We start from the raw sequence: 12,761 nt of genomic DNA, 5'->3' as shown, positions 1-12,761 counted from the left end.
TATATATATATATATATATATATATATATGCATATATGATGATTGATTTCACGTGCAATGTTAGTGGTAAAACAAAATAAAATTTCCCTGTTGAAAAATTCACTTGAAGGAGAAAAGAAAGAGCAATGCAACAAATGAAAAAAGTTGAAGCTTTGCTTTGTGCTAACATTTGCCTTTGGACTGATGAGCTGGTAGAATACAAAGATGGAGCTGAATTATTATAGTATATATGCACATATATGCAACACACACATTTCACATACCTGCAGTTTGGGGAATAAAAATGCCTTTAGGGATGACCACCTTGTCCTCAGAGTTCCTGGCCCAGTCCACCATACCCTTCCGTCCCTTCATGGGGAAATTAATATCAGTCATCACTGATACTGCAGGGAGCCTCTGGATGCTGGCCACTAGGGAAAATGTCAAAGATCAGAAAATTACAAAGGTTTGCTAAGTGTCACATGATGTATGTATACAAAGTACAAGTATACAATGCATACAAGTGATGTATGTACAAAGTACACACAAAGAATATGGCTTAGTTGCTTTTAAGATCATTATAGGCAGATAAACTGTTGCCTTTTTTTCTTCTTCTGTTTTCTTTTATAAGTGACTTGTGGCCAAGTATGGTGACCCATACTCGGAATTTGTGCTCTGCATTTAGCCCATCCAAGTGCACACACACAGTAGTGTACACACACCGTGAACACACACCCAGAGCAGTGGGCAGCCATTTTTGCTGCGGCGCCCGGGGAGCAGTTGGGGGTTTGGTGCCTTGCTCAAGGGTCTCACACCTCAGTCGTGGTATTGAGGGTGGGAGAGAGCGCTAGTCATTCACTCCCCCCACCTACAATCCCTGCCGGACCTGAGACTCGAACCCACGACCTTCAGGTTGCAAGTCCGACTCTCTATCCATTAGGCCACTTCACTATAGGGCCCAAACATGTTCCAGCATGACAATGCTCACGTGTGCACAAGTCCATGGCAGCATAGTTTTCCAAGGTTGGTTTGGAAGCACTCAAGTGGCCTGCACAGAGCCCTTACCTCAACCCCACTGAACACCGTTGGGATAATTTGGAATGCTAACTGTGCACCAGGCCTTCTCACCTGATATTAATGCCTGATCTTACTAATGCTCTTATGCCTGAATGTGCACAACTCAATTTAATTAAATTTTATTTGTATACCACGTTTAGCAATGGACATTGTCACAAAGCAGCTTTACAGAAATATATAAATTCTGGATATAAATTTTATATTTTACACTTATCTTCACAGTCATGTTCCAAAATCTAGTGGAAAGCCTTCCCAGTGGAGGCTGTTATAGCAGCAGTGAGGAGACCAACTCCATACTAATGCCCAATTTTTTTTAATGGGATGTTCAACAAGCACATATGGGTGTGATGGTCAGATGTCCACATACTTTTGCTTTATGGTGTGGTGTCACTTTGTGTAGGTGTAGCACAAATGTGCACCAGGCCTTCTTGCCTCACATCACTGGCTGACCTCACTAAGGCTCCTGTGGCACAAATCCCCACAACCACATTCCAAAATCTAATGGAACGCCTTCCCAGAAGAGTGGAGGATATTATACCAGCAAAGGGAGGACTAAATCTGGAAAACTCAAAAAACTTCAGAGACAGACCAAAGACAGACCAAAGACAACCAATTTTAAGAGGATGGAAAACAGAAAAACAAAAAGATCGAAGCCAATGTTCACCATGTGGCACTTACTAACCTACTTTACTTACCAAGTGTAACAAGACAAGACATACACCTGGGTTATAATGAAATTTGTATTTAAAGATCTAATTCCAGATACTCAGATGTGCACCCAGATAACAGACATGCAAACACACAGTCAAGACTTCTCACTTAGGAAACTGTCATGAAAACAGGCACAGTCTTACAGGGGTGAAGATGCTTTTATTTCTAGCCATTGTTATAATTAAAACTGTATGTTATTTTTGTCTCGGATTTACTAACTCATGGCAAACACAGTCTTGAAATATGTATACCACAATGTTGTATACAGCTGAGTATAGCTGCCCATGCAAAATTTATTGTATATACAATTTATTGTGCAGATAATAGAGAAGTGAAGGTGATGTACTAAGGACCAATTAAATAGCAACAACCCTGCTGCAGCCAAAACAAAAAATAAAAAAGCCAATCAGAAACAAGAGCTTGAATACAAGCAAACTGTCTTTTTCCACAGTGTTAACCAGTGATGGGCATCCAGCAAAGTGATTGTAGGTGGTTACTGGTGTAACTAGTCATGAGTATTTTCACCTGGAGCCAGAAAACAAGACAACTTCAAAGAGACACAGACACAACAGGCTCAAGCTTAGCCCGCTGTGTATAACAAGAGCTAATATTGTGCACTGAGGCATATGTAAATAGTTTAACAGCAGGCATAAAATCACCATAAAATGCACTCTGTGTATGTGTGTGAGTGTGTGAGACAGAGAGTGATACAGAGAGTTAAACTCAGGGCATACTGTGTGGAGCAACAGAGGGCTTTAAGTGATGAGAGGAGATGAGAGGAGATGCTGGATGACATGATGCAGAGAAGCTTTAATGACATAAGGGGTTCGTTTATTCTTTAAAAGACGATTAAAAGTTCATAAATCAAACCCAAAATAGCCTAGTCTAATTACCTCCACAAATGTGGAGTCTATGATAATAGAATTGTTCTTCCTTTTTATCTTTATCTTTTTCTTCTTCCTTTTCATTCTTGTGCCAAATTTCTCTTCTTTACAGCTGGACCTTCTCTCTAATCCACACCACAGTAATAGAGCAAGATAAAAAAAAGCCAAGATACTGTTCTTATTCTTTTTTCTTTTTCCATCTACGTTTTTCAAATCTTTCATGCCATGGACATTTTGACAGAACCTTGGAGAAAAATACATCCTGTATGAAAACAGCTTGCTTTTGACAGCTAGCATGGATTCACATTTGTAAGCACAAAAGGTTAATGATTTGTTCATGATCAGCACTATTGCAAGTAGCTCTGACACTACACAAGACCTAATGGTATGTCTCTAACAAAGCAATGATCCTATTTGCTTTAGTTTATTTTTAGGTGTTAAACTTGCGAACCTCTCCTATGTTCTGTTTCACAAGAATTTTTTTTAATTCAAAATCAATTATACCCTGATATACCCTCAAATGTCAAAAAAATCTTTCATAGTTTACTGTCAAGGAGGTAACGCTTTCTAAAAATTCTTAGCAATAAGCTATTTATGAATACATATGAATAGCTTATGTTATCTGACTAAAGGTATGAGGTAAAGAGAAACCTGCCTAGTCACCAAGCCTCTTTGCTATACTGTATCACAGGGATGCCATAAGTTAAGTCAGAAATGATGCAGTGATATTGTCTAGAGCCAAGTGATTTCCATTTGGCCAGTGCAGCGGCATCATTTTGTCCTTTTAATTAAAAGATGCAGATGCTAAGCTGGAAAGAAGGTTATTTAGTACAGCAGCAGAGGTTATATTAAAAATGCTGATGTTGATCATATCTGTTCTGTGTTCATTTTGTCAGCAATTAGACAAAAGAATGCACCTTGAAAAAAAGCAAAATACCTTTGTGTCAGTATGCACTTGAGGACACAAGTGCAGGTACTCAATGATTTTATTAATTGTAGAAAACAGGACAAAGACGTAATCGAAAAACGTAGTCAAACAACAGGCAAAGGTCAGGCAATGAGCAAACAACATTAAAAAGGGCAGGCAAGAGCAAAAACATAAATAACAAAACTGTGTCAAACCAGAAAGTTTATCATAATAACAACAGGCTTGGCAACAACTGGCACAAAAGAACACAGACCATAAATTTCACATTGAGTGTGAAAACAGAGTGTGTGAATGTGAGAGAGTCTAGGTACTGTAGTTTTCGGCGGCCATGTTTGTAGGCCTTGCTGTGTTCTGGGAAGTGTGTGACTGGTTTGAGGCGGGATACATGGATACATGGAGCCTGGCAACTGTGGCATGGTAATTCCAGCTTGTAGGTGATGTTGATTCTCTGGAGGACTTTGAATGGGCCGGTGTAACAGTGCGACAGTTTCCGGCTTCCCTCCTTGACCCGTAGGTCTCTGGTAGAAAGCCATCTGCAAATTTCTTTTTAGTTTTGGGCCATGTGCTCTAGATGATAGTGTGCCTGTTCCCATACCTGCTCACTCTGCTGGAACCAACTATCCACAGCGGGCGAGTCTGTGGGGTTGGTGTTCCACTGAATCGGGCTGGCTGGTACCCCAGGACGCATTGGAAAGGGGTGAGATTAGTGGAGGAGCACTTTAAAGAGTTTTGGGTGTACTTGGCCCAAGGGAGAAATCGTGCCCAGTCCTCTTGATTTTCAGCACACAAGGTCCATAGGAAACACCCAGTCTCTTGATTTGATCACTTTCATGATCAGTATTTTCCCTGAAGCAGTTGGTACATTTTGTGAATGCCGGGGTGTCCTGTGGTGGGGGAGGTGTAAGCCCAAGTAAATAATTTGTCCCGCAGTGGTAAGGGAAATTTCTTTCCCACTGTTCAGTGAGTGGGGACTTTCACTCCCTGGACTCTCTCAATCTTGCTGTTAATGTCCCATGTTAGTGCCCCAACAAAGCATGATTAAGGTAGGATGCATTCTTCTCTGGTTTCATGTGGGGGCACTGGGGACATGCAGGAGAAGAAGTCGGCTTTAGTGTTTTCCGGGATACCAGGGCAGTAGTGAAGTCGAACCTGGAGAAAAACAGTGCCCAGCATGCCTGAGGGGAAATGAGTTGTTTGGCAGACTTGATATACTCCAGGTTTTTGTGGTCCATGTAGATTGTCAGTGGGTTTTTCTCCTGATCAATGAGAAAGGATGGCCCTCACTCTGGTTTCTGAAGTGTCAACTTCAACTATAAATGGTTTGCTGGGATCAGAATCTCAGAATAGGTGCGGTGGTGAAGGTTTTCTTCAATTGCTCAAAGGCTTGATTTGCTGATACGTCCCATTGCAGCCTTTTGGCCCCTTTTTTCAATAGAGCAGTGAGGGGAGCTGAGATGCAGCTGAAGCCCCTTATGAACCACTCTAGAAGTTGGCAAATCCCAAAAATCATTGTAGTTTTTTGACACTGGTGGCAATGCACCAGTTGCTTACAGCTAAGGCCTTGTCCTGGTCCAAGAGCACCCCCTCTGGTCCTATTATTTAGCCCAGGGAGGCCACCTTGTGCACAAGAAATTCACATTTTTTCCATTTCACATAAAGCTGGTGCTTGAGTAGCTGTGACAGGACTCTCTTGACATGCTGGATGTGGGTGGTTTCGTCAGGGGAGTAAAACAGAAGATCATCGATGTAAGCAAACGTACTTCCAATATTTGTCACAGCACATCGTTTATAAGGCAGTGGAACACTGCTGGTGTAGAAGATAGCCCATATGGCATTACGCAGTCCTCAAAGTGAGGTGGTGCTAAATGTATCTTCCACTCACCTCCCTCCTGTAGGCTCTGCAGATTATGTTTTGTGAAGATTCATGCATCAGGAATTTGTTTCAGGGTTGAAGGGACCATCGGCAGGGGATAGTGATACTTGACTGTGACTTGGTTCAGGCCCCTGTAGTCAATGCGTGGCCTTAGTCCCCCCCTTTTTAAATCGAAAAGAAGAATCCAGCAGAGGCTGGTGATGGAGGGCCAGATGTACCCCTGTTTGAGGCTTCCTTGATGCATTCCTCCATTGCCTGTTTCTCCTTAGTAGACAGGGGTAAATATGTTTGTGAGGTGGCATAGCTCCATCCAGCAACTCAATCGTGCTGTCCCTAGGGCAGTGAGGAGAAAGGCCACTTGCCTTGGCTTTACTGAATACTTCCTGGTACTCTTGGTATCCTGGAGATATGATAACTGGGTCTGCGGTGTCAGGGCTCTCAATGGAGGTGGAGGCCACCTGAACAGCGAGAGAATGAAGGCAGTTTGTATGAGTGTCCTGACCATTGGGTGATTTCACATTCTTTCCAAGGGATTTGGGGGTCATGAGTGTGCATCCAGGGAAACTCCAGTACCATTGGGAACTTAGTGGTTATGGTGACCTTGTGGAGTGTGCTGACATGAAGGGTGAGGGGTCCTGTGCCTTGGGTGACTAATCCACCTCTGATGGGTCTGCGATTGAGGGCTTGGGGCTTTAGTGGGTGTTGCAGTGACCGTAAGGGTAGCTGGAGTTTCTATGCAAGGGCCCATTCAATAAAGTTCCCCACCACACAGGAGTCAATCAGCGCTAGAACAAAGTGGAGATTCCATGAGAGTTCGATCTGCACAGTAATCACAAAATTATGGTGAGAGACTTACCGTGCTGAAGCAAGACTTGGTGGCTGCTCACTCAGTAGTGTTCTCTGGACACTTGGTGGTGTGCTGAGAGGGACACTGTGCAACCTGGTCTTGTGGACTGCCACAGTAAAAACATAATCTCTCTTTATGATGCCTTTGGCATTCCACATCATTGAATTTCGTCTGGTTGAGTTCCATGGGTTCTGGTGCCTGGAGTTTGGGAACCGGAGTGATGACCACTTTCACAGCTTGGAGGTTCTTGATCATGGTGTCCAGTCGGATGGACATCAAGGCATCGAGGGATATCCAATCTCTTTGCCCTCAGGTGAATAGTCAAACACTCACTGAAAAAGTTGTAAGGAGGGGTCATAGGAGGCTATGTTCTCCTCTTTGGTTCCAGATGGTTGTAGCCCAATCCAGCTCATTACCCGTCAACAGGACGATGAACTGGGAGACCTTGGAGCTGTCTGAAACCCCCTCTTGAACAGCGAAGAACAGCGAGCATTGCAGCAGAAAACCCTCGTATCCCACCAGTTCGCCGGCATACTTATCAGGGCGAGCAATGAGTGGAGCCACAGGCAGAGAGACAGCAGGTGGTAAAGTTGGTGGAGCAAGAGCGGTGGCTTGGAGCTGGGCTAGCTGTTCAGTGAGCATGTTGATCTGCTGCTGCTGCTGCTCTCCTATGAAGTGGCCCTGTGCCGCTAGCACTTGGCGCCACTCGTCGTTTCCTGCTGCGTCCTGCTGCGTCCATGAAGTATTTCTGTCAGAATGCAGTTGAGGATGCGAGTGCAGGTACTCAAACAACAGGCAAAGATGAGCAAACAACATTCACAAGAGCAGGCAAGAGCAAAAAATTTATACTGTGAGGTTGCCATGAAGGTAATTGAGTCCAGGTGTGTGTAATCAGTAATCTGGTGAGTGTGAACGTGACACTGGGTGTTGTAGTTCTCAGCGGCCATGTTTGTAGGACGAGCTGTGCTCTGGGAAGTGTAGTTGGATGCTGATTCTGACACTGACATGACATTCTTTTTATGTCAGAGCATATTTGAACTCTGCCATTGCCGGTCCCAAGCCTGGATAAGAAAGGAGGAGGGTTGGGGGAGGGGCTGACACCCCCTTCCCTTAAAACAATCTTTTGGTACAGAAATGCAAATGAGACAATCCAGAAACTTTTCATCCCTGGGACAGGATGGATCTCTAACAGGAGAACATATGATGCCTGGTAGTGAAAGCTATATTCATATGGAACCTGCCAGACTGAGGACTATCATCTCTACCAGCACCACCACCACCACTGGAACATGGAACATCAGAACCATATACAAGCCAGGAAAAACAGTGCAAGTTGTCACTGAGATGAGGAGATACAATCTTAGGAATCAGTGAGGCAGTTGGATTTGTTCCGGTCAGAAGAAGCTTGCCAGGGGAAAGTTGCTTCTGTCCTATGGCCATGATGAATTTGATGTGCTATATAGGCATGGAGTAGCTCTTATATTGTCCAAGACAGCCCAGAGAATGCTCATCAGCTGGGTGGCATATGGCTCACGGATCATCACAGTTTGCTTCCATACTGAATAGAGAAGGGTCAACATGGACATCAAACAGTGCTAAGCACCAACAAATGACAGCACAGACAAAGACAAAGAGGAGTTCTACAACAGATTGCTGACCATTATCCAGAGCTGCCCAGGACGTACCATTACCGTCATGATGGGTGACTTCAGTGCCAAGACTAGCAGTGACAATAGAGGCTATGAGGAAGTCATAGAGTGGCAAAGCATGGGAGAGATGAACGACAATGGGGAGAGATTTGCAGACCTGTGTGCCACAAGTAATCTGGTCATTGGAGGGAGTTTCTTCATTACAAAAGGATACAGAAAGTCACTTGGGTATCATAAAACCTGCTAACAGAAAACCAAATCGACTGTGTGTATCGAGAAGAGGTTCAGGAGATCTCTGCAAGATGTGCAGCGAGGAGTCAATGCTGCGACAGATCTTCATCTACTAGTTGCCAGACTGGAGCGCAACTTAGCACCACGCTCCTCAAAGAAGCCACCAAGTTGGAAGAGTTTAAGATCACACTCTCCAACAAGTTCCAGATGTTGCAGGGGTTGCAAGAAAGGCCAACTGACAACATGTGGCAAAAACTGAAGGAGCCTATAACAGCAACATGCAAGGAAGTTCTGGGCCTCAAGAAGTACAACCATAAAGAGTGGATCTCAGCAGAGACTGTAAAGATGATACTGGACAGGAAGAAGAAGAAGGCATCAGTTCACAGAAGAAGAAGAAGAAGGCATCACAACACCCGCACATGAGCAGGAAAATTAAAGGCCCAGGAGGAGTACATGGAAGCAAACAGGTGCGATACGAGAAATGTCAGGGCAGACAAGAAAAACTACCTGGAGGCACTGGCAGCAGAACCAGAGGAAGCAGCGCAGCATGGGGATATGAGAGACCTGTATGCCACCATCAAGAAGTTTTCGGGAAAATACAGCATGCCAGAGAGGCCAGTGAGGGACAAAGAGAGAAAGATAATCCCTAACAAGCAGGGACAAAAGAGCAGATAGGTGGAGTATTTTGAAGAGCTCCTGAATAGGGGCTCCACGGGACCCACCAGACATTCAACCAGCCATTAACGACCTGCTGATTGAATGCAGACCTCTCACAAAGGCAGAGATCTGCAAGGCACTCAAGCAGCTGAGGATCGGAAAAGCTACAGGACCTGACAACATTCCAGCAGAGGTGCTAAAGGCTGACCATGAGACCACTGTAGAGACTCTCTACCTCCTGTTTTACAAAATCTGGGAAGAAGAGTCAAGTCAAGCAGCTGAGGATCGGAAACGCTACAGGACCTGACAACATTCCAGCAGAGGTGTTAAAGGCTGACCATGAGACCACCGTAGAGACTCTCTACCCTCTGTTTTGCAAAATCTGGGAAGAAGAGTGCGTCCCAGCAGAGTGGAAGGAGGGAAAACTCATCAAGCTCCCAAAGAAAGGTGACCTCAGCTCCTGCTCCAACTACAGAGGGATAACACTCTTGTCGAGGAATAACACTCTTGTACCAAGCAAGGCTTTCAACTGAGTCCTCCTCAACAGGATGAGAGATATGGTTGACCCCCAGCTTTGAGATCATGAAGCTGGTTTCCGCAAGGATAGATCTTGCACTGACCAGATTGCAACAGTGTGCATTATCCTGGAGCAGTCGCTGGAGTGGAAATCACCCCTCTATGTCAATTTCACTGACTATGAGAAGGAGTTTGACAGTGTGGACAGGCAGACGCTCTGGAATCTGCTAAGACACTACCTATGAACATCCAGCCCATCCAGTTATGCAGTCAAGAAGGAGCCTGGAAAAACCCAACTGACTGCATGGGAGTTGGCACCTCGTTGCCCTATCTCAGAAATATGTAATTAACTGGCCTGGAATTTCTTTTTGAGTTGCTGGTGTAACTCTTCTCCATCGCTACACCAGTGTCCTTTAGTGATCATGCTCATCGAAAAAATAGTGCAAGGTCAGGAGATAGCTTGGTTTGTACTTTTTTGCTGATAGCATGAGATGTGTTGGTGGAACTTAGTTTTGCATCTGAACACTGAGATATGATAGATCATCACTCCATATAAAAAGCTTTATGCTCTCATTGCAATTTCTTACATTGAAAATGCGGAGTCATGGCCATAGGTTTAATTTTGTATCTGTTAACATTGCTAGTTGTTGCTATGGCAGCAACTGAGGAGAACTCACATGGCCTTCTAGGCCTTCAAATACAGCTAAGGATTATTGTAATAATTTAATAAATATCTGTAATAAGTATTGCAGTAAAAGTCTCAATTTATTGTTATGTTTTGGCCAATAAAGCAAAAAAAAAAAAAAAAAAAAAAAACAAACTTAAAATGCAGAGAGGAAAATCCTCCAATCATACTGACCTTTTCTCTCAAGCTAGGTTCCTCATTGGTTAAGACTAGCTGGAGAAGAAGATCTTTCAAATCCAATTAAATACCAGTGTAATTAGAATACCTTCAGTGTTCAATAAAAACAGAATGTCAACTGTGAAGAGCTGCAATGGCAAAGGGAGAATAGTGAAATTTGGCATTAGATCAGAAATACACCCTGGACATGGGGAAACATGAGAAACTCTGCACAGATAGTAACCAGAGCTCAGAAGCAAACCCCAATCCCTTGAGCTTTGCACCGCCAGCCCTACCTGCTGGACCATTATAGATTGATTAATATGACACACATATCAGTGCTGATAGCCTGTTCGATTCTCTCTGGCACAAATCAAATGCAATGACAGGTAATAATCTCTGTCTGGCCTAAAACTGTGTCTTAAACTGCTTCACATTTTGGCAGAAATTGGCAGAATTGTGCATGAATGTAATTCACTGTGTCTACAGAATAGCTAAAGGTGTTCTACAGTGATCACAGACCAAGTGTTCCTTCCAGTGTAATTTTCCGCAGCCATATTTTAAATGTATTTTTTCCTTTGCATATAGTTAATAGTAAGCATGAGGAATCATTATGAGAAATTATATTAAAACTGGGACTAAGGAATAAATAAACGCTAATACAGTTAGTACAGTCTACAAAATATAGTATATGAATAATAATCAGTGATATCAGTTCTTTCATTATTCCCACAGGAGCCTTTCAGCATTGAATGGGTGTTAAAATTGAAATTAAGCAGAATAAGTGGAATAAACTTGGCTTTAATGAACAATATTGATTCACCTTTTTAGCTATTCCTTTCATCCCACTCACCATTTGGTGTCCATTATTATGAACATGCTGAGTCAGTAGGAGCAGCCCAGCATTACTGATGTAGGAATTAAACAATGCACAAACTGTTTCAAATTGACTAAGCAAATCTGGAATCCACTGGAACCAGTGAAATAGTATCTAAATATAGTATCTTTTTGCCAGTGTTTTTCCCAAATTAATGTTCCTTATAAACCACAGATACAGATTGTTATTAAGACCTAATACCCAATAATATATCCATTAATCAGTTAAATTAATGATTTTGATGGCTCTTCAAAGGCCTTACCCAGGTTTCCGGTCATTAAGTAAGCATTGTGGAAATCCTTCATGCCTAGACCGACAATGTGTATGAACTCCTCAATGACCTGCATCAGCTCCACTGCACCTGGATAGATCTGGAAAAAAGACCGAGAGTGAGAGGGAGTGGAGAAAAGTGCACCTAGGATGTCTTTGAAGTATTACAGCAATCCGACTTATGTCAGGCCCATAAATGTAGAGTTTTTGGTCAGTTTTTATTAATTGACCTTTTTGGTACTTTGGGGTTGAAAGGATGACTGAGTTCAATTATACACTGTGAGGGTTAATTTAATTAAATTAATATATTTTATACACATTCTAATACCTTCAGACTAAATTTCTTACAATTTAGGCTAGTGGTAGTCTCAGAAGCAAGATACCTTTCATCATTAAACATGGCTAAGAACCAAATTACACAGGAAGTTTTTACACAAGTTTTTGGCTGACACCAATCTAGTGCCTGACACTCATTGTGTTACAATGTTTAAAAGCTAATTTTCCACTGGAAGCTGTTACACTTATGTGTGTATTTGTTGAAGAGCGTATACATGGAAGTGCAGAGAGCCAATCAAATTGCATCCTTAAAGATTCTGAAGCTTTTGGTGCAGAAAACATATCGGATACGATGTGGGCAGAGGCTGAAAACAGGCCAGAAGTATCCAGTCAGTAGACTATCATCTATCAGTTGATTGTGGCATGCTTATAGTCAATCAAAAGATGTGTTTTTTTGCCTGCATGTTCTAGGCAGGAGGCACAGTCTGTGTTATATACTGTATTGTGTCCTGGAATAAAATTGCTAGTTGTGGTCCTGCTCACAATGAGTTAATTATGACAATAAATAATTAATACACACAGAGTCAGACACCTTATAATGCTGCTGAGCAGTGCAGAACCATGGATCCTGGATTTGAGCCAGAACCATCAGTCTGATCATGGTCAAAGAAGGCCATTGGCTCTCTCAAGCATTATCTTTGTATCTCCATGGCAACAAGGCTAGTGATGTGCCTTAGGAAGATGTAGTGAGGGAAATAACCAAGACAGACATCCTCTCAGTAAGGACAGAGATTCATGATGGATTTCTGGTGTTCATATAATGCAAGGCACCATTTATATGTACCCAAGCATATGTTTTCAAAATCAAACAAATTAGATGTTTCCATTTTTGTTTTATTATCCAGACTAAAGCTTAATGAATGAAAACTCATGTCTGAATTTTAGGTGCTGACAAATATAGGGAGATGAGACAGATTTGTATGCAGTTTTTTTCACTGTGACAAGCCAACATGTAATAACAAGCAGTGATTAGGAAGCCAGTAGCCATTGGACTAATGAACCTGCTACTCTCTATGCTACAGTGCTTTGATTTAGAGATGCAGGTGTTCACTATTATCTAGAGACAGCAAAGTCTTCTCCTCTCA

At 42.7% G+C, this 12,761-nt stretch overlaps 1 protein-coding gene across 3 annotated transcripts in view; it reads right to left on the bottom strand.

The window, feature by feature from the left end:
* adgrb3 (adhesion G protein-coupled receptor B3) overlaps positions 1–12,761 on the bottom strand; it is a 207,310-nt gene that overhangs the window by 65,292 nt on the left and 129,257 nt on the right. For all 3 annotated transcript variants that reach the window (XM_026943047.3, XM_053231051.1, XM_026943048.3), the window contains 2 exons: positions 11,333–11,441; positions 264–410 (listed from right to left, as the gene is read on the bottom strand). In XM_026943047.3, coding sequence (XP_026798848.1) covers positions 264–410; positions 11,333–11,441 — 256 coding nt within the window. The remainder of the gene's footprint in view (positions 1–263; positions 411–11,332; positions 11,442–12,761) is intronic.

Source organism: Pangasianodon hypophthalmus, chromosome 28 (genome assembly GCF_027358585.1).
Source record: "Pangasianodon hypophthalmus isolate fPanHyp1 chromosome 28, fPanHyp1.pri, whole genome shotgun sequence".
Classification (NCBI taxonomy): domain Eukaryota; kingdom Metazoa; phylum Chordata; class Actinopteri; order Siluriformes; family Pangasiidae; genus Pangasianodon; species Pangasianodon hypophthalmus.
Note: the sequence above shows the minus strand (reverse complement) of the source record. Positions and strands in the feature narration are given on the sequence as shown.